The 22,205-nt window shown below is 41.2% G+C and overlaps 1 protein-coding gene across 3 annotated transcripts in view; it reads left to right on the forward strand.

Moving 5' to 3' along the window:
* Positions 1-22,205, forward strand: part of IARS1 (isoleucyl-tRNA synthetase 1) — a 95,337-nt gene that overhangs the window by 32,740 nt on the left and 40,392 nt on the right. For all 3 annotated transcript variants that reach the window (XM_071440011.1, XM_071440013.1, XM_071440012.1), the window contains exons 13-17: positions 212-303; positions 3,146-3,244; positions 13,359-13,485; positions 18,154-18,227; positions 19,407-19,601. In XM_071440011.1, coding sequence (XP_071296112.1) covers positions 212-303; positions 3,146-3,244; positions 13,359-13,485; positions 18,154-18,227; positions 19,407-19,601 — 587 coding nt within the window. The remainder of the gene's footprint in view (positions 1-211; positions 304-3,145; positions 3,245-13,358; positions 13,486-18,153; positions 18,228-19,406; positions 19,602-22,205) is intronic.

A 22,205-nucleotide genomic window follows, 5' to 3' on the forward strand; every position in this document is an offset into this window, starting at 1 on the left:
TTGGAGAGCAAATAACTTTGCAAATTTAGTGTTTTACAGTGCCCCTGCAGGAAATGTGATAAACGTGGTAGCAATTTTGTGTGTGTGTGTGTGTGTGTGTGTAAATACTGGGTTATGCATAGATTTTTTTTTAAAATTAATTTGAGTCTCTGAGACAAATGCTGTAGTAGCTTAGAGACATGTGCATTCCAAGGCCACTGTGTGTTTTCAGGATGCAGATAAGCACATCATCAAATGGCTGAAGGAGAAGGGCCGGCTGATCCACAGCACCACCTTCCAGCACAGCTACCCCTTCTGCTGGAGGTAAGCTCACACCTGCCCCTGCCCTCAGCTCAGCTTCTAACCCAGAGATTCTTCAGCTGCCTCCTCCCTCCTTTACTTAATTTTCCTGACAAAACTAAAAGTAACACAAACCGAGATTATTAATTCAGGAGAGCTCCAGTTTTGGTTTAGTCATCAAGAAATTTTTTTGCCATAAAACTGATGAATTTAGGTGTAGCGCTGAAATTTAGTTTCTATTTATGATTTTAAATGTGTGTTTTTGTAGTTTGTCTTGCTCAATTCTCAGTGTAAAACTCCTAACTAACCACCTCTTGTAAAAAAAGTTAATTTTTAAGCAGCTGAGTGATGGGAAAGGATTTTTTTGATACTCTTTGAATTGTATCCAAATAAGCATATCACAGAAGGTCTTTAGATGTTTGTGTTCAAGCTTTGTATGTTTTGAATAAAATGGCTAAAATATAGCTCTTTTGAACCTTGTAAGAGGACTTATTTCTTTGAAAGAAGCCCAGATGTTTAAAATGTGGAGACATCTCCCTAGGTGGATGTCTCTGGGGGAAGTCTCCATGTGGAATTCTCCATGGGCCTTCAATATCAGTGAACAAACAAGTTTTGGTTCTGAGGAATACAGGCTAGACAGATTTCATCTAGAAATGAAGCTTGTTTTTATTAGTGTCCTCCCTGGTTTGAAATTTCCACAGTTGCTGTTGTAAAAAAATCACCAAACAATATCCAATTAAAAGAAAAAGAATCTTCAGTAACCTTTTAGTAGAGTATTAAATTCTTATTATGAGCAAAGACAGACTTACATTAAAATATCTAATTTAATTATCTGAAGATTTTAAGTCTTATCTGATGTATACAGCACCTGTACTGAAATAGCTGTGATAAAAGCTCATCTCTCTGTCTGGCTCTGACTCTGCCAGGTGAAGTGTTCTAGCAGGGTACATCTATCTTTAATTTATAGGAAAAATAACCTTTGCTTGCTCTTGAGCAGCCGGATTGGTTTGTTTCTAGCAGCTGCCTGGAGGAAGAAGGGAAATTGCTCTTCAAGTGTTACGTCCTTGATGATTTGGGACAGTTTTTGAAAAATGGCAGGCCCAAAATCAGGCAAGGCTTGTGTTTTTCTTGTGCAGCAACTCCAATATCCAGTCATGGCCTTCTGAGATAAAAGCAGGGATGCAGAAGTGCTGATTCTGTGGAAGATCCTTAATGCTGCCACTCTGTTGACATTTTTGTTGATGGATGATAAGTTGCAGGCAGCACCTAGCAGCAAATTATCCGGTGGGAAGAACCGAACAATGGATTTTACTTGAAAAGCTCATTTCACTGCCATCACAAATCAAACCATAATTGGAATATGCTAAAAGTAGAAGAGTAGTTCTTAACTTTGAACATAGTTATAAGTTATATTGATTAATGGAAGAAAACTTTGCAATCAGACTCTTCTTAATGTACTCCTGCTTTTCCCTGAAACCAAGCAGTTGTTGAATCCTTGGGATGTTGAGAAATTTGCCTTCTTTTTTTACATATCATGAAATCAGGATCCTTCTCTGTTTAGTAACTTTCTGTCAACTAAACTTTCAAAAAACCCATGAAAACCACAACAGCTTGGTAAGGACACAGTAGATAGTTTTCAGTTAGAATTTGTCTTTATTGGAACTGCTGAAAATGGAGGACATTGGTCAGAACTGGGGATCTTGGGAGTCTTTGTCTGGGTCTGGGCAGCAGTTCATGTGCTCACTGCACATGGGAGATAACAGGAGTTTCTCAGGTGAATTTTTGTGTATTGCCAAGTTCTGAACCAAAGTGATTTAAACAAAAGTAATATTTTTCAGAAGCTTTTTGTGGGTTGGATTGATGCTAAAGGAGAATGAGCTTCTTGTCCCAGTGTTGTTTGCCCCTCTGTACCCACAGATCCTATGCCCCAGGGCTCTTCTCCCTCCTCAAAATGGAATGATGGGATGGATGTGAAGGGTTAGAAATGTCTGAGCTCCTGCCAGTGACCTGTGCCCACTGTTGGGTCCCAGGATCCTCCAGAAGGATGTGCTGCCTGAACAGTTACTGTGGAACTGATAAATCAGAGACTGGGCTGGGACACTCTAGTCAGATGCTTGGAGATACTGATTTTCCCAAGTAATTTAGGGAATTGCTCAATCTGTGCTCTGGCCAATTGTGTTTCCATTTCTAAGCAATCCCAAGTTGTGAAACTGCTCTCCTCCCATAAGAATTTTCTTTTATTGCTTATTGAAGTAAGGAATATGTTAAGATATATTTAAAACTTCTTTTATATGCTTATCTGGATTTCTTGCTTTCCCTCTCCTCCTGGAATAGAACTTTCTTCTGGTTAACCCTAGGTGCTGTTACTTCTTTATGATTTGTGATTATTATTTTAAATGCAAGTAGTAAAAGCACAGCATCATGTTCCTGGCTTTTCAGGCTCATGTACACATAAAAAGTGATGCAGAATGAGCTCATGTGGAAGACTGAAACATGACTCATTTTAATAGTTACTGAAGTTCATCATGTTGTACTATGTAGGAGCACAAATTTCAAATTCAAGTATCGTTTGAACATTCTCATGATTGCTCTTGCTATACAAATTCCCTGAATTACTGGGTTTGAAGGCTGTAAAATATTTTTTCAGGACTGGATTTCAAAATAGTAGCTCACATAAGTGTAACAGTTTATGTAATTTAACAAACCAAACAAACCCCAACCTTTAACTGTGATAATATTTCAGCAGCAGTGAACTCAGTCTGTGAAAAGGAGACTGTCATGTGCAAAAATAAATATTAAAGAGCACTTTATAACTAATGTAGCATTTAAAGATGTGTTTGTTTGTTTTATTCCCTTCCCTGCACAGGTCAGATACCCCACTGATCTACAAAGCTGTGCCCAGCTGGTTTGTCAGGGTGGAGCACATGGTGGAGAAGCTGCTGGAGAACAATGCCCAGTGCTACTGGTAATGTGTCCTGCAGAAATCTCATTTATTGCTCTCCCTGGGCTTGGGGTGTAGGGGGTGTGGGCTGGAGCTCTCCAAAACTGTTCCTATGCTCACTCTGCTTCATATTTCCACTCCTTTTCAGCCAGTGCTGCTGGGACCAGTTCTAAACAGTATTTTAGCTCAGTTCTATCAAGGTTAAATATTTCCTAGTAATTTATAGGGAAATACACTACAGGGTTGTTAAAAGTGCCCTCCAATCATGGTATGCAAACCTAAATAATTCAACATGAGAGAAACTGCAGAGAAGCAGAGGTGTGCTTCCCAAAAGGCTCCACCTGAGACAGTAATAGAGGCAGCTTAGGGCTGTGTATATATTGTTTCAAATTAAACCAGTTTTAAACAAGTTGTGGGTTTTTTCATCTAGTTATTACAGATAAGGTTGATTACTTCATCATAGGTGCATTTGAAGAAAAAATCCAAATCCCCCCAAACAGCCAGAAAAAGCTCAATCCAGCTGCCTTAATTGTTGTAGGTAAACACAGGTTTAAAGGAAAAATTCTACTAATGGCAAAAATGAAATCTTGACATGTATATAGGGAGTGTGAAAAATACTTGTGTGAGATTTGTGTAGAAAACAGCAGATGAGCTTCAGATAACAAATGCATTATTAATTACAGTAAAAAGGGACTCTTGGTGCTGGTGGCCTTTTAGGGAGTCAGTCCTGGGTTTGTGGTGTGTCAGTAACAAAAGGACCTTATCTTCTGCACTTTCATAAGCTGCATTTTTATTTCCCTTCCTGTCATCCATCACTTGTGCTTGGGAGGCTGAGACCTCCCAGTGAGTGAGGAAAACTTGGAGATTACAACCTCATTCAGTCTTTCCTTCTGAGGGCTGCAGGGAGAGCTGGGATTCCACCCCTCTCCCACCTCATTTGCCTCTTGGAAAGAAGGTGACTCAACCTTCAGTGAGCAATTACAGCTTGTGCTGCCTTTTTTTCATGGACAGTGGCTGGCAATTAAATTCTCCATGAGCAGCTTTTGCATAAGTGCTGACGTGGTGCAGGCAGTGTAAATCCTGAGATCTGAGGGAAAAGTCAGTGATCCAGAATGGAGCTGCCCAAAAATGCTGCAGCACAAGCCCAGTCTGCCTGTGTCAGGAGAGTTTAGAGATTAGTGAGTGCTGTTTTCTGTTTTCCACAGCAGAACATACTGTGATCCTCCTTTGGGGCAAAAATAAGCTGGAGAGGGGGTGAAAGTGTTTGTTCTTAGCTTTAATTAGCTTCCTCAAGATGCTTTCACTGTTGGGATGACAGTAGACCTGCATACTTAATTTCCACATGAACAGAAGAAAAAATGTAATGATCCTGTTAAGAAGTGCTTGAATGGATGGGTTTTGCTTTTCCAGAAGTAGAGCTTCAGGAAGGAGCTGCTAAGTGACCCTCATTCATCCAGGTGACATTAATTAGTGAGAATTACTGCTCAGGTGGAGCCCTGCCTCATGCACATATTTGGGGTTTCAGTGGTGCTTTTGGAAGTGCTGATAGGGGGATACCAGTGGAAGCAAATCTTGGAGCTGCTCCTGCAGAGGTTGGCTGAGAAGAGCAGGCAATGCCATCATTTGGCCATTTCCAAAATGCTTGGAATTGCAGGAACCATTTGTCCTTTAGGCAATTCCTGAGTCTGAACACAATTCCATAATTGAACATAAAACTGGTTCCTCAGGACTCCTCTTAAAACAATGTGGTCTTAAGGATTTTAGGAAGTTTTTTATTGGGAATGTAGCTACAAGTAGAGATGTTTGATCATAGAATCATTAAGAAATAATATGTATTTCCAGTATGTGATTTCATAGTAATTTGAATACTGGGTAATCTGGAAGTTGGCTTTTAAAATCCAGCTTTTGTGAAGAATAAGGGAGTCTTTTTGAGGTTTTCTTCATCTGTTCTCCATTGATGCCAGTTTTGTTTGGGCTTGTAGCTTCTGAAGTTGGCATTGAGACTGCTGGCCTTCTGCAGTATTCATTTATTTAAATTTTGGGAACTCCTTCCTTCCCAAAACCTACTTTTTCTGCTTTTTGAAGAGACTTGATCTCTGAAAGTGTCACAGGAATAATATGTAGCTTTTTAAAAATTTATTTTTGGACTCTCTGGGGCTTCAGCATGTCCTGAAAATGAGAAAATTTGGGATAAATGCTTTTCAGACTATATTAACCTTTACAAAATGGGTTTGACTGCATTGCTTTTTTTATTCCTACAAATGACTGATAGGTATATTGTCCCTTAAGAATAGCTGCCCTCTTGATAGATATCCTTTCTGATGAAATAGATTAAACATACTTGGACAAACTTTGCAACCTGATTGCATTTCTAATTAGTTTTTTAGTGAATTACCCAACTTAGAAGGCCACAGTCATTCAAAATTTATTAAAACCAGTAACTCTATTTTCATTTTTCAAAATGAATTTAACTATCACTTCCAATAATGGTTGCATGAGTAATGTGCCAGCATTTTTGTAAAGCCAGGAGCCAAGAAACCCTCTCTGCTCTGTTGCATCCTTATTTCAGTCAAACTGGGAATTAACTTGTGTTGGATACTGATGAAAATGCACAATTGGAACAGTATTTAGGGGGCTGTGCTTCAGCCTGTAATTGAAGTTCCCTTACTGAATGTTCTTTACTGTATAACTGAGATCTTATTTAAAGAAAATTGAAATTAAACAGATTCTCTTCTGTTTGGCATCCAGGCACCCACTGCTGCTGTATTTGAGATGAAGAGGGGCAGATTTGGCTGCTGTAAAATGCAGACTTTGTCAGATCTTGGCTTTCTATTCTCTTGATAAGGAGAGTTGGATGCAGCACCAAGGTGCTGTCTGGATTTCAGCCTTAATTGTTGTCACCATCATTTTCTCAAATGGTTTGTTGAAAGAGCATTTTTTAATGTACCCACGGACTAAACCAGGCCATGTTAGATTATAATTACAATGTAGGACTAATTCCTGTCATCAGTGTTCAAAGGTGGTGTAAGTTGAAAATTTATAAGTTACTGAAAAGAATAAATCTGTACAACTTCTAATGAGAATTCCAAACTGTAGTAGCTCATCCTTCTGGCAGTGGATGTTTTATTTCCATTCTTGCAGACTGATAGAAAAGACTCTGTTTAAATATTAGCTTTGAACTCTTTTTTCTTTCTTTTAAACCTCCCTCACTTCAAGTTCTCCTTCAGTAACTCCTGAAACATTGACCTGTAGCTGTTGCCAAGTTTCTAATGTTAAAGACATTGTGCAGTTCTGACATTGTTTGCATAAGATGTGCAGCACTTGCAGGAGGAGAAAAATGAGCATCAGTGGAAGGAAAGCAGTGATGGGAGACAGTCAGGGACTTCAAAGAAGCCAAAGCTTTTGTTCTGGCATCTTCTCACCACTGAAGAACTCAGGTGCTGTAATAAAGAGCTTGATGTATGGTTGAAGGTATTGTTTTCCTGACTTCCATCACTTAAGCTGTTAGTTCTAGCTGGAAATGCCACCCACAGCACATTTCTGTGAGTGAAATTAAAATGAGAGTTTTGCACTCAATCCCTGCAGCTCCTGAGTGAGCCCAGGTATCTTCTTATGTGTCCATCAAGCTTTGCAGAAGCTTTCACCCTGGTCATTTTAATCTTTGACCATAAAACTGTCTCCCACCTGTGGAAAGGTGAGATGTGATCAGGAATGATGCCTGCTTGTGTCAGAGGCTGTGCAGGGGATGGGCTGTGGAGCCCAGCCACAATAGAAAGCAAATGTTTATATTACTGAACTTGTCAGTTTTGTTCACATGAGGATTCTGAGTCTGTAACAGGGCAACAGAATTTTAAATCATAACATTGTAGAGCAATGGAAGAAAATCAGTGAGTCCTTTTTCCTTCTTTTGCTGCTTGCTGCTTTTTTTTGTTTTATAGAAAGTCTCAGGACATTTTCTTTCTTAGTTTGTTAATATTAATACATTCCATCTGAACAGTTTTAAATATATGCTGGATGTAGATTTTTTTCTTTTTTTTTTTTTTTTTTTTTTTTTTTTGTTTTCTTTAGTATCACCATGCAGTTGTAACTCTTCTTTTTGAGTCATCAGTCACACTTTTCTTACTGGGGAATCGTGACTACAAATGAGATCCTCCCTCATGTAGCAGTTGTGATGTGTACAGCAACGTGGAGTCACTAGATGGCAACATTTCCTGAGGAAAAATCCAAATTACTGCCATAGCCTACAGCAGGAGGTGGAAAAAATTGCTGCAGGGTTAGCCTTGTGTTTGTCTAATTTAGTGAAGGTTTTATTACTGTCTGTTATCAGACATGGCTGAGGATTAGAAGTGAACTTGGAGGCTTGTTCACTGGATTTTGATGGCCACTGTTCTGCTGTGCCTTAATTTTGCTGTTTGCTCTCTGAGCCTCTTGTGCAGATGTTGCTGCTGATGCCATGAATGCAGAGGTACCTCTCCAGCCCCACTGAAGGCTCACCTAAAGCTTGTTTCTTCCTTCAAGGAAAACCTGATGAAATAAACCCCCCAAATGCCAGTTCACTCAGCAACTCCAGCACGGTTTTCTTGGGCAGCTGATAAATCTGGGACACGAGCAGTGTGTTGAATGCCTGCCCCTGTCACAGGAATGGAAATGTATTGATATATGTGCATTGAGATGGATCCTGAGTGCTGCTGCCCTCCAAAATCCTTTGTGGCAGCAAATGTAGAATATTCCCAGGGAAGCTCCCTGGCTTGTGGCTGCAGGGTTGTTGATGAGATAAGGAGCTGGGCACGGTGAGCAGGTGCCTGGCTGGGGCAGGGAGGTGCAGCCGGGTGTCCCTGGGGCGTGTGCCAGCCTTGGAGGTCACGGCGCGGCCCGAGCGGTGCCGCTGACGGGGCTGCAGCAGCATTGCAGTCACACCAAACGTGGGGGTTGCCATGGGAACCAGGAGGAAAGAGCCAAGAGAAACATGGGGAGATGAAAATGATTGAAAGCACAGCTCAGCTTGCCCCTGTGAGCTGCACCAGAAGCAGCAAAGGCAGCGGTGCGGGGTTTGTGGGGTTGCACCATTGCAGCTCTCCCAGGCTGAGGAGCAGAGCTGCTGCAGTGGAAATTCTGCCTGGCACACACTGACCTTTCCTCCCTCCCCCCTCCCCCCATGTTTAATTAGGTCCATGATATAGATTGGTGCTAATTAAAGTGTCAAAAGGCCATGAATAGTTGCTTATTTTATCTCTTTGAATTAAAAACCATTAAAAATCAATTTGAGGGCATGTTGAAGGAGGCTTGTTATTAGAGTAAATTAACATAATGGAATTTAAGCCTTTGTCTTCTAAGGGTTGGTTAATGTTTAAAAAGAAAGCCAAATTCTACACCTAAAATAAACCCCTCAGTTGGTATGTTAGGAATTTAAATAAATCTGTACATATTTAGTTAGATGACATAGAATAACTGCTTCATCACCTTTAGGGTTGCTGATACAACTCAGCTATCTTCTGCAAGAGTAACTTTCTCTTTTCCAGACTTAAAACTGATTCCTGATTTCAGGTGGCACTTAAAAAGTTACCAGCTTGCCAAAGGAAGGACAGATCTGGGACCATCCTCTCAGAAGCAAAGCTGTATTAGAGTTCTTAATCTGGTATTAGGTCCCCTAATTCCCACTGCTTAAGGTAGTATTTTGTTTATCAACTTTACAGTCTTAACTCCTTTAATTAGCAATTATCAAGCAAATCTTAGCCAATACATAAAGGTGTGTTGGTTTTGCAGAGAATATCATGACAATGAAGAGTGAGAAAGGATTAGCCTATCTTTATGTAATGTCTGAAACAGCTTTTCATGTTGAACTGATGATAAAACACGAGGCTTGTGCAGGGGCAGTGCTTTATTTTGGCAGTGCTGTTTTGTGTTTGTTTGTGTTTACAGCAAGGAGGGATGGTGCTGCTTTGAGGCAGTTCCTACATCCCATGACTGGGGCATGGTGAGGCAGCTCAGAGCTCACCTGAGCTCTCAGATGGAATAAGGAGCTCAGTTCAGTACTTGCACTTGTGTTATGAGCACAAGAAATAGCTTCAAAATATATCTAGAGAAAAGGAGCAGATGTCTTCATCCTTTTAATAAGTTTCCTTCTGGATTATGAGATAATTTAAAATATTTTTTTATTTGCATCCTGTACATTTTTCCTCTGGAGGCAAGAGTCAGAAAGCAAATGTCTTTATTTAATTGATGCTGTTCCTTGAGTATTTATTGGTGCTGAGAACCCACTGGCTCAGCCTGTGCTAGCTCACTGTCAGCAGACTCACTTCTGCTCTGGGATTGAAGGTGGTCCATGTTTGCTGTTTTCAAACCCATGCCCACATTGCTTGTGTGACTTGGGTGCTGAGTGCTGCATGGACTGAGAAGGCAAAGAAGATGGTTCCTGTTGTAATAAGTTCATAAACGTTGTTAAAAGGCTGGGTTTTGCTTTGCTCTTCATGGGTTTTTTGGCTTGTTAAATGGAATTTTTATTTTAGACACGAAGAAAATGAGTAGCTACCAAGAAAGGATGTGGGAGTTGACTGTGCAGGGGACTTAGCAATGCATGAATTAAGCAAAACCCCACATCTGCTTCAAAAATAGGAACAAACAGTCAAAAATGGACACGGAAATTTGCAGTAAATGAATAATTTTCATTATCTCTAACTTATATGATAGAGTTTTGATGTTGGGAAAGTAAGATAGACATGAGCATTCAAACAGGTTGGAACTGATGTACTTTGATTCAGAATCTTATTAATTTATGATTTGGCAGAGCAATATTTATTCCTTTGTGCTGTGGAGTTCAGTTCCCTGAACTTTCCAACTGCTGCAGTGTCTGCATGCTGGAGTTTATTTAGTGCCCAGTCCTGGGTGCCAAGAGGAGAAATTGCAATTGTCCCACACTGTTCCACACCCATGAATCAAGAGCTCCCTGACCTGCTGAGGCAGCAGTCTCCTTAACCTTGCTAAATGTCAGAGAAAGAAGTATGAAATCCTATCTGTGTCATTTTGCAGAGAAATTTGAAGGTCAAACAAATTGTAGGCCAGTTGGGAAATAAAAAAATCCCATTTCTCAGAGCTCAGTTTGAGGAGCTGCAGCACCATGGCTTTGGCAGAGATGGGGCTGCTCTGATTGTTCACTTGCAGCCTCATGGAGCTGTTGGGTGCTGGGGTTTGATCCCCTGTGAGGTGTGAAGGTGTCCAGTGCCAGTGCAGGGTCTGAACAGGCACAGCTGGGCACAGCCAGCTGCAAACTCAGGGGGCACCAGCAGGAACCTTTGTGCTGTCAGCCTGAAGGGGGGTTGTGATGCACGTGGGGTTAAACATGAAAAACGTGTGCATGGCCATAAGGGAGAGGGCTTTTCATTTATCCTGCAGCTGCTTTGTGTAGATGGAAGAGTAAAAAATGCTCCCTCAACTAATACATGCCTGTGGCAGGATGGTGTCTTTATGAAAATGTAACAGGAGAAATATACCAAGAAAATATCTAAGTGTAGGATGAAAAGAAACTGAAAAACTCCATAAGAACACTAACCTGGAATTGGTTTAAATCAAGATCAGGTGTTGATAACAACATCATTGAGAATACTCTTTTTTTTTTTCCCAGCCTCATCAAATATTTAAGTAGAAGGTGCCTCTGATTTTATTTTTTTCCCTGTGATATGTAGGTATGTGTTAATCTGAGCTATCTGGAGCTAAATCTAGTGAGAATCAGTAAAAGAAATGGGCTCCAGACTGGCAGGGCTGTGCCTGGCATGGCTGTTCCTGCTGCAGATCCCTTTTCCAGCCTGATCCCAGCTGGAGGCTGTGCCTGCCCTTGGCAGCACCCATGGGCAGCATCTCTGCAGAGGCAAAACCCAGCTGCTTTCAGTAACACTTCCTTTGAGGGATGGGCTCAGAATGGGTTAGACACAGGCTCTTTTTGTTTGATTTGATGGCTGTGCCACTGTTATCCTGCCTTGTACCTCTGAAGAGCCAGAGATCATTGTTGCAAATGTGGTTGGTAGGAGATGAAGTGGTTTGTGTTTCATGTTCCACTGAAAACTGGCAGCAGGGTCAGACAATTTTACCAGAAGAGGTAAATTATATGCTTTCATAGCTCAGAGAGAGAGATCACACCACATTCATTTTTTGTGGTTAATGTCCACTTTGGGGATAAAATTAATTTTTCAGGCATGTTTTGAGGAGGCAGAGTTGAAACTCTTAGCATTTTAATGTCATTGGGGGATTGTCTCAGCCTCTAGCTATGTTAAATGGGACTAATAATTTCAGCTAATCAGTGTCTAACAACTTCTGAAAAATGGAAACTAGTTTAGGAGTGATGTAAAGAGAAGTTTTCCACATTAGTGGAACGTTGGGCAAATGCTAATGAACTTTGTACAGTTTCCACTGGTGTTTGGAGAGAGGGTCTCCTAAGGTCAGCACAGAGAGTAAATAGTAATGAGTCCCACGCTGAACCAAATTGGGAAAGCCTGTATACATTCTACATTTCAAAGCAGGGCTGCACATGTCATGTGAAACATGAGTCACTGAGTTTGTTTAAAATTTTTTTACATTAGATTTTTGTTCAAGAAGTGTTACAGGAGACAACTCTGCAGCTGAAAGTAACTCCAGAAATAGCAGGGAAGCTGTGGAACCTCAGACTGATATTTAGTGAGGCTTTTAAGGGTACTTTTTATCCACTTGAGACAACACTGGCATCAAGAAGCCTTTAGATCTCCGCATGGCTTCATCATGGGTAAAACTTTTAAAAGCCAGTGGCTTTTATTTTCATCAGTAGTTTGGTTTTTACTTTTTTGTTCGCATTTATTTCATAAATCTCCTGCTACTGGGCCAAATCCTACCTCAATGTGTCTTATGAATCCATTCTTTTAATTTGTCCTCTAAAGGAGCCTTTCATCTTTGTTACTCTTGGGACTGATCTGTGATTAAAAATCTTCTTTAAAAAGAAATACTTGACCAAGAGGACCAAGAGCTTCAGAAAGAGAAGGTGGAAGAGACCCTGTGTGCTTTGTAGCTTGGCTGCTCCCCCTTTGGAAACTGTGGCTCTCCTAATCCAGCTCAGACTTTGGGAAGGGCCTTTCTAGTTAGACTGGAAAAACAAACCCAGCAAAACCTGCCATGGGTTGCTAAAAGCTCAGTTCCAGAGCTGCTTTATTGTTGTGAGCTGCTCATTGACAGCTTCTGTGTGTCTGACACTGTCTTGAGGTTGCTCTTTCTGTGAGTTTTATTTGAATTTGGTCTTTTGAATTGCACCTTTAGGCATGAGGGGAGCATATTTGACTGTGAAATCCATTGCTTTCCTTCATCTGCATATAATCATCGGGTAACTAGTTAATTGTTTATTTACACTGTGGGAGAAAATTGTTCAAATGGTTCTAATCAAAGCACCAGGCCACTTAGCACAACCAGGAACCTCGCAGGGCATCGGGTTCTGGCCTTAACCTTTGAGCTCCAAGACCCTTGCATACAATGAAAATTTGTCTTTACCATCCCTCAGTGCCCATTAGTGCTCAAAAATGAGGTTTTAGCAAGCGTTGATAGGGTTCTGTGGTTGGGGGGCGTGTTTTGTTTCTTAATTGGGTAATTCAAAGTGAGATGATAAATAGCTTGGAAAGGATTTCTTGTATGATCTATCAACCTGATTAATGTGCATGTACCTGGATGCCCACACATAATCCAAGGTGCCTTTTGATGCTATTGCTCCAGGCTTTTTAATCATGGGAATTTCATTCAACCTCAAAATCTTTTTCTATATGTAATTTAAGCAGCAGTGTTGTGATCACCCTTGGCCATAACCCTCCAGTGTTGGACTGTCCTGAGGACTTTGGCTGTTTTTTCATCCCTAATGAATCTATTTTATGTTGCACATGTTTTCCTGAGTTCCCTTATGGTAAAATGAACCTGGTGTTTGTCACTTCTGCAGCTCACCTGAGATCAGAAGAAGGCAGTGTTGTGTTTCTTGGCAGCACCTTCACAGGCCTTGCAGCAACCAGAGCTGTAACATGAACGTGCTCCAAGTCAATCAATGCTGAAACGAACTTCTTGGTGGATAAAACCAATCCTTACCAGCTTTCTTTGAAGTGGCACCTAGTGGTACATGAATGCTGTTGGTTTTTTGGCCCAGGGTTCCAGATTTTGTGCGGGAGAAGCGCTTTGGGAACTGGCTGAAGGACGCTCGCGACTGGGCCATCTCCCGGAACCGCTACTGGGGCACCCCCATCCCCCTGTGGGTCAGCGAGGATTTGGAAGAGGTGAGTGAGGAACATGAAAGCTTCCAGCTGGCAAAAACCCTGCCTGTACTTGTTTGCTTCTTTTGGTGCCTCTTTGGCTGCTGCAGCCTGAAGTCCCATTTACATGTTTGAACAGCATATCTGTATAACCCATCTGTGTGTGTGTAATAGGTGATAGATCTGTGCATATTTATGGGTGCATTTGTGTGCCTCTGCAGGTATTCTTTGCTTTTGCTTGAGAACTGCAAGCAATTTTTCTTGGTTTCTACATTAAAATTAATCTTGTCTTTCCCAGAAGAATTTGCAGTGATGGCAAATCTAAAGGAAATAATAAATGCAGTGAGAAAATGGCAAGGAGGACATTTTTGATTTTTTTTTTTGTAACTCCTTTAAGTCTGCTTTTGATATTCTGGTGCTGGTGGTTGGTTAGTTCAAGCCAAATGAGTTGCTAAAGGCATGAAAGCAAGTCCACCACAGCAGAACAGCAAAGATACATATTTGTAGTGCCACAAATGTGAATGTAGCAGACTGTAAAAATATGAATCTAGTGGAATGATGAAAATGTATAATGGTAGTGCTAGAAATGAGCTTTGGCAAGCTGTAAGGTACCCTGCATTGGTGGCAGAATGCAGAGGGCACAATTTTGATGGTTTTAGAACTCTTTCTGAAGGTAGAGTGGGTTTGGGTTTTTTTGTGTGGTTTATGGGGTTTTTTTTGCATTGGATTAGTTCCATTAGACACACAGGAAGAGCCTCCCTCATGTTAGAAGTAGAAAATGGTAATCAGTGTCAGGGTGTGCAGGGAAGGTAAATACTGATGGCAGCAACCCAAGCCTTTATTTTTCTCTCTCTTGATTTGAAAAAGTTTTACTCTTCATTTTAGACCTGAAAGACCTCGAGTAGGAAAACATCTGCTAGAGAAGTATTTTATGATCTTCAACTTGCCATTGCTTAGATGTGCACCATAAAGCATTTTTTATTTCCTCTTCACTGGGAATCTTGGTAGGCAGGGAGATACTCCTGCAATTAGGATTTAAGTATCCAAGAAAGCCTTGGCATTTGGATTCTGCTTGTGCTGTGAGTGTGTTTGTAAATGACTGACAAACCCAGTGCTTCTGTCTCTCATATAACAGTTCAAGTTTAGTTTGAGGACTGACAATTTATACACACTTTTTTTCACATTCATCCAGCATTGCTCAGTCCCTTGTTTGATATAACAATTTCTTTTAGGTAATAAAAAGGCTTTCAGTGTTGTGGCTGAGTGTTTCATTCTACAGCTGAAAAAGATTGTGTAAAGGTTTCATTACTTCCACTCCTTGCTTCTAATAATATTTCATTTTCTGTACAGTCTCCCCATATCTGTATTCCTGTGTGTACTGAATTTTTTGCTCTTCTAGGTTTGATTTGTTAGTTTTTAATAACAAAATGATGTCTAACTTGGAAGATTGACCTTTCCTTTGAAACGAGCTGCAAATATTCCTCAGGGCTCAGTGTTCTGAATAATGATGGAAATACCAACAGGTCTATTATTTCTATCCATAGATGTTACACATTTCTGTTTGCTCCAGAGTCTGAATATTGTGCTTTAATAGCTGAGTACAGCTTCTGAACTGAGCTAAATTTCAAGTTAAGGTATTTTTTTTAATATTCTCTTTTTGTGTGTGTGAGATATGGCTTGAAAAACAACTAGGGCTGGAACTGATGTGGAACTTAAAGCCTAGGTGACATCTGCTCTCTCAGTAGTGCTATTCCCTCAGAATTCCCTGACTCCAGTGTTACTGCAGCCTGGTGTGGGATTGCACAGCAGCCTGTTCATGTCTTGCTCTCAGAAGAACGCTTTGTTGCATGCAATTATGCTTTGCATATTAAATCCTGGAGAAGTAATAACAATTCCTTATTTAATATACAGTAAGGTGAATTAATTGGTATTAAAGTGAATTTTATTACAGATCAATAACTGGTTTTGCACAGTTTTATTTTAGTTTTCTTTTAGTATAATTATCAGGTAGAGACACATAATGGAAGTTAAATTCTGAAGCTTGTGTTTATTGCCACATTTTTGAAGACAGTTTATCATTTTAAGCTTTCAAATTCCAATGATTTCCTCAGTGGAAGAGCACATCTCATTTGGATTAGATAATAAAATTTTTTAATATAACACCCAAGTTGGTAAAGCAGATATGGGCTCATTTTATGGGACTTGCATACAAATTATAGTGTTCAGTATTCAGTGATGTTGTGGAGGCTCCCTGATTATTTCCTGGCTTGTCACCCATGGTAACCCTGCTCCAGGCTGGGTGCCCTCAGTCTGGTCCAGCACAAGGAGAGGGCTCTGCCTCTGCTCTCCTGAGGCTGAGGGAGCCTCTCCAGGTGCATTTCTGGGCCACTGCTGGCTCACTGTAGCAGTCGTTTCTTCTCCTGTTGAATATTCATGAGATGCTTTCTGGAGATCCCAGACATCTCTCTGACACACTGGGTGTCCCTCTTCATTCTGTGGGCACTGCTTCCTCCTCAGCTGTGGTCCTGGGCAGAGCTGAAGTGGCAAATCCACAAAACCAAGCATTTTTATCTAGCAGGGACTGCAGGGCTGTGCCACAGGAAGGTTGAGATCCATGCCTGCTGCTGGTGGTTTTGTGCTCCTGTGGACATGGATAACCCTGGATCTGATCATTTTGTTGGCAGGGGTTAACCTTGACCTGTGGGTTCACGTTAGGTCCCCTCTGCTGCAGCCTGAGCTGCTGTTGGATGGTGGTGGGGCTGCTTTTGTAGCTGATGTGAACCATAGAATGGAGGAGGAGCAAATGCCTGGTGGGCAGAGCAGAGGGCCCAGGCTGTTGGGGCAGCCATGGCTCCTGAAGGATCCAGAGCAGGATCCATCTAATTGAGGAATTTAATTGGGGAGCATCAGCCTGTGTGTGCTCCTTGCAGAAACGAGGGGGTGGGCCTAATGAGGGCTGGAGCTTGATTAGCATCTGTTTGCTGCTTTTTCCTCTTGCCTTGCAGTGTCTAATGAGCTCCCCTTGGGACACAGGAGCTCCTTCCTTCTGCCTTGGACAGAGGCAGTCTTACTCAGGGGGGAGATCTGTGTTACTCTGGGGGTTGATGGATTTTCATTTCTTCCATGAGTGATTTCTGGGTGCAGTTCTGCATCAATATTCAGAATTTTGCTTTAGCATTGAAGTACTTGTTCAGAAAGCACCAAATAATGAGCAGCTTTTCTCCCAGAGCTTAGTGTGAAAGCATTTTCAAATGCAAAGGTTAGTGAAGGTGAGGGTGTATCCAAGGGCATTTTTTTACCCATTTCTCTATTAATACCTTTTCTTCCTCCAGCAGTGCTGAGCTAAGCACCTGCTGCTGCTCACTTGAGCCTCTGTGTTTACTTATGGGGCCACATGAATGAAGAACAGATCTCAGTTAAAAATAGTTTGTTGTTGAAGATGTATTTTAACCTGGAATCAATCCCCTGGTGGAGTTTGTGTGCATTCTGCAGCCTCTTGTACCTGGCTGGTGGAATCATTGTCCTGCCTCATTTCCTACAGAAAAAAAAAAAAAAAAGACAGATAAGCAATGAAAACATCACATTTCCAAAGTACTTTAACATTAGCAAATGGTGATTAGTAATGCAGATCAGCACTTGAATCAGACTGGGAAAATCATGTCATAAAACCCAAATCAGACTGAGTTTCTGTCTTTTCTGTAATTCATGACAATTTTTTTGGAGTGAAATACACCAAAACCTTTCAGTTAGTCACAGTTTCCATGTGTATACATATGCATATGTTTAAGACTAGCTAAAGGAATTGAGCAGTGCTCTGATTTTTTGTATCTTAAGAGCAACTTCCAAAATTATTTCATGTGAAAAGTGTCTGGCCTATTTACAGCTTCTTTATGGTGCTACATTTAACTCCTTCCCTGTCAGATCTGTCAGACCTGTCAGAAAAACCTGGGGTTTTTCTGTTGCAATTCTAAATGGGAAGGATGGCATGTGGGACAGCATCTCCAGAATCCAGGCCTGTACTGCAGCTTGTGGCTCATGAGTCCTGCCAGATAAGAGAGGCCACAGGGTCTGGGAGGGCTCCATTTCAGTAAAACCTGAAGTAAAACCTTTGCTTTTCTGCTTTCTCACACAGTTTTTCAGAATCATTGTTTGATGATGTCAGTTCAAGTCTGGTGTGGAAATCAGCATTCTCCTGAATAGCATGTTGGTGCACAGGAAAAGTCTTTCTTAGCAACTCCTTTGGTAGCTGTGATGCTTTCTTCACTTTAAATAAAAAGCGTTCAACATTTACAGTTTTGTCTACCTGTGGATAATGAGCTGCTTAATTTAGTGGAGGAACTTGGGATCTGAAACTCCTGTTTGTGTAAAAGTCAGTCATTGAATTTTCAGAGGGTTTTGGTTGTCTCTGGTTTGGAGAAGCCCCCCCCCCCCCCCCCATCTCACATTTTTTGATAACCTGCCAAGATGCTGCTGCTTCCAAGTCTCCAGTTCCTGCAACATGAATTGTATTAAATCAGGCCAGTGGTCTTTAACATCATTTGAGGAAGGAGACCCTTGTACAACATTTTATGGTTTTTTTTCAGCTCTATTAACTACTACAAGAGATACTGCAAGTCTCCTGTCTGATATTAAAAAAAAAAAAAAGTTGCTGTGTACAAATAACTGGCTAAATTTCTGTAATTTCTCCTACAGGTGGTTTGTGTTGGTTCAATGGCAGAACTGGAGGAGCTGTCTGGAGTGAAAGTGACGGATCTGCATCGAGAAAGGTGGGTCACAGACCCTCTTCACTGGGTGTGAGAAATAGATAAGCAGACATAAAAAAAACTTGGGTTTTTTTTTGCCCAAACCCTGGGAAAGAGACTTAGGGAATAGAAAAGTTGTAACAGGATTTGTGATTAACACATATAAATGTCAGGTTCTCTTTTTCTGTTGGAAAACACTTGTTGAACACTGTTAATACAAAAAATTACAGAGACTGTCAAAGGAAACACTTTGTCTGATGGTAACAATACAGGGGGGAAAGGGAACTATGGGGAGAACAGAGGACATCTAAACTACAACAACATAACTATACATCATTAAAGCTTTTCTTAATATTCACACAATAGTTGTCTTTTAATTGTGAGAGCCAATCATCTCCTTTTCCATCTATAACACTAAATATGCATGGAATTAAACTCTGGTGAAATGAGACACCAAATGCACTTTGCTGGGTTCGGGGAAATCAAGTCAGGTTGGGACATCATTGTGCATTTTATTCTTCAGAGGATTTGTTCATGTGACCAAGAGCTATTTTCCTTTACTGATTCACTTTAAATTAAATGTTAGATCACTTCTGTTCAATAGACATAGGAAAGAATATGTCTGAGGAAGAATATTATTTAATTCAGATCTTCTTTCTTACTTCAAGACTTCTGGTAGTGTTGAATTTGCAGGCAACCCCGACATGGGAAGAGATGAGAATCTTGACTCCATGTTTCAGAAGGCTGATTTATTATTTTATGATATATTAAAAGAAAATGATATATTAAAACTATACTAAAGAATAGAAGAAAGGATTTCATCAGAAGGCTAGCAAGGAATGGAAAGGGATGATAATGACCTTGTGACTGACCAGAGAGTCCGAGCCAGCTGGGCTGTGATTGGCCATTAATTAAAAACAGCCACATGAGACCAATCAAAGATTCACCTGTTGCATTCCACAGTAGCAGATAATCATTGTTTATATTTCATTTCTGAGGCCTCTCAGCTTCTCAGGAGAAAAAATCTTAACAAAAGGATTTTTCATAAAATACATCCGTGACATGGCAGCAATAGCAACCCAGAGATACACAGCACACCTGAAACAAAGACGCTCGAGTCCCTCTGTTGTGTGTCTGTGAAGGTCGAATCAGCCTTTTGGATTTGCAGGCGGGTGTTTCAAGGCGGGTTTGTTCTGCTTGCAGCATTGACGGGCTGCTCATCCCGTCGCGCCGCGGGAAGGGCGCGCTGCGCCGCGTGCCCGAGGTGTTCGACTGCTGGTTCGAGAGCGGCAGCATGCCCTACGCGCAGGTGCACTACCCCTTCGAGAGCCGGAGGGAGCTCGAGGACGCCTTCCCCGCCGACTTCATCGCCGAGGGCATCGACCAGACCCGCGGATGGTAACTCCTGCCCTTTATTAGTCTGGGTGTCTCGGCACTCTCACTGCTCACAGTGACTCTGAGATGTGTTAGGAAAGTCTCTTTTCCAGCCTGGCGGTCGAAGTCAGAGAGCTCTTCATTTCTCGGTCTCAAACCCTTATGGATAATGAGCTGCTTACTTTAGGGGAGGAACTTGGGATCTGAAACTCCTGTTTGTGTAAAAGTCAGTCATTGAATTTTCAGAGGGTTTTGGTTGTCTCTGGTTCGGAGAAGCCCCCGGCCCCCCACCAATCCCACATTTTCTGATAACCTGCCAAGATGCTGCTGCTTCCAAGTCTCCATTGTTTCTTACCTATAAAATTCTTTCTCCTGCCCTCCCAAGGTCCATTGAGCAGGACAGACAGAGGCACTCTCCCTGCCCCTGGGGCAGTGTTATCTTTTTATACTAAAAACTACGTGTACAATATTGACAATTACTTCCCAATACCTGTCACCTATGTTAGACAGTGAGCTTCTGCTCTAAACCAGTCCTAAAGTGCCACCATCACAGCAGAAGATGGAGGCCAAGAAGGAGAAAGGCTGGACATGCCCAGATTCCTCCATCTCGCCCCCTGAACCCCCATTCTAAAAACCCCAAACCAACCCTATTCAATGATAGTGAATTTTTCACCCCATGATAAATTCACTATCATTATACTTAAACTGTCATGGCTTCAGTACTTCCACATCTTTGGGTAATGCTGTACAAATAACTTGACTGTTTCTGTACAGGTAAGTGTATAATTAATTTTTTAAACTAAAACACAAGGTGGTCTAAAGCTTGGTGATGAAAAAGTTGTTGTAGAAATAGAATACTAGCAAGAAAATTTCCCAGCTTTTGTGGAAGACATCAATAGGTAATAGGGCACATCTTTGGCCTGGTAAAGAAAAATCTCAGCAGCTGAATGATCACAGAACTTGAGTTATCTGCTAGAGACAGAGCTGCAATTGAATCAGTTGAAATGGAAGTCAATATCTTGAGGATTTCAAGCCAATGTATGGCCTGATAACTTTTACCCTAAGATTAAGTTTGAATTTTGGGTTTATATGAGTGCAGAAAAAAATTAAATCAAACCTTATGTTGTTAAGATTATATAGTTTACAAAAAAGTCAAAGTTTTTAGCTGTAAACTACATCTGCTTCTTTCAGTCTGGATAAATCCTTTTCAATCATCCATGAAGAATTTTGTCTGATTTTCTGTGGTTAATGTTCTCATACATACTTGTATGCCTACATAGAGCTTTAGTTCTAGCATTGCAAAGTGTTTAGCCCATGTCTGAAGTTTGAGGTTGACTGTGAAAATTGACAGATGAAGATGAATTTTTGTGTTTTCTGGATTAGTGAGTTTGACTCTGTCCAAGCAGAACTTTTCCATCCAGTAACTTGAGGTATTAGAGCTAAATAAATTCCTCTGCAATACAGTTGGCACTTCCCTTTCCCCACTCCTTTACCCCCCAACAAACCAAGCAACCAAAGCAGGCAGGATGGCAAATATAACTAAATTTCATGATTCTAGTGAAATGTCTTCATTTTTCAACCCCTTAATTGTGATGCAAAAATTTATCTAATACCTCAATATACAATCAAATACTCTTGGGTAGCAAAAGGAGAATAAAAAACTTCATTTCCCCTCTTTATTCTTTTATCTGGAAAAAAATAGAAAACAGTGCTTTTTTTCTTTTTTAATAGAGGAACTCAGGATGAAGACATTTGGTGTGAGCCCTCAGACTTGTGTGCCATAGTCAGGGTGCAAGAGGAGGCTTTCCCTTTTCAATCTGGGGCAGATTGCTTTTTGTCCTTAACATCAGTGTAAGAGTTCCTGGGACTCTTACCCAGAGCCAGGTGTGTTTCACCTGTTGGTGGTGGGAAATCAAAACACCCTCCTTAATTCCTGCTGCTCCCACCTCTCCCAGGTTTTTAGTGAGCTGGGGCTTTGCTACCAGCAAGTGTTGGGTGATTTGTAGTAGAGCACTTGTGATTTGTGAGAGACAGGAGGAATTGAGATGTGAGGTCAAAGAGAACAAGGAGCAGGGGTGAGTTCTGAAGTGCTGGGAGCACAGGTTGTGATTTGTATTTGGCACATCCTGTTAGAAGTGTGAAGATGGAGAATGGAGATTGGTTTTGTGTCAGGTCAGAGACTGCAGCTGCTGTGAAGTGAGGACTGGGAGGTGGGGAAAGGCTCAAGAGGAGCAGGTCTGGTGCCTTCTGGTTCACTCCACAGAAGAGGAGAAAAAATCAAGGGAGACAAGGGGAAAATTAATGTGAAGAAGGTGATTGTCCAGGAAAGTGATATTTTTGATGACTTTCTGCCTGGATAGAGAACCAGCTGAATTATATTTGTTAAAGCCACAGGACAAAATCTTAGAGTAGTTGGGTTGCAAGACTGGCAGTCCAGGCAAAGTGGTAGGAAAGGCTCTGCCTCTGAACAGGGAAATGTAGCAAGATTTATGGTTGTGGTCAGAATGTGGTGGCCCACAGGGAATTCAAAGCTGCACGGTTTGGCATGAAGCACAGGATCATGAATTTACCCACAGATGTTCAAGAAAAAAAAGAGAAAAGATTCCCCTCCCTGTTTTCTCCTCAGTA

This window comes from Agelaius tricolor, unplaced genomic scaffold (genome assembly GCF_023055355.1).
Source record: "Agelaius tricolor isolate 1412-34295 unplaced genomic scaffold, bAgeTri1.0.p SCAF_14, whole genome shotgun sequence".
NCBI lineage: Eukaryota > Metazoa > Chordata > Aves > Passeriformes > Icteridae > Agelaius > Agelaius tricolor.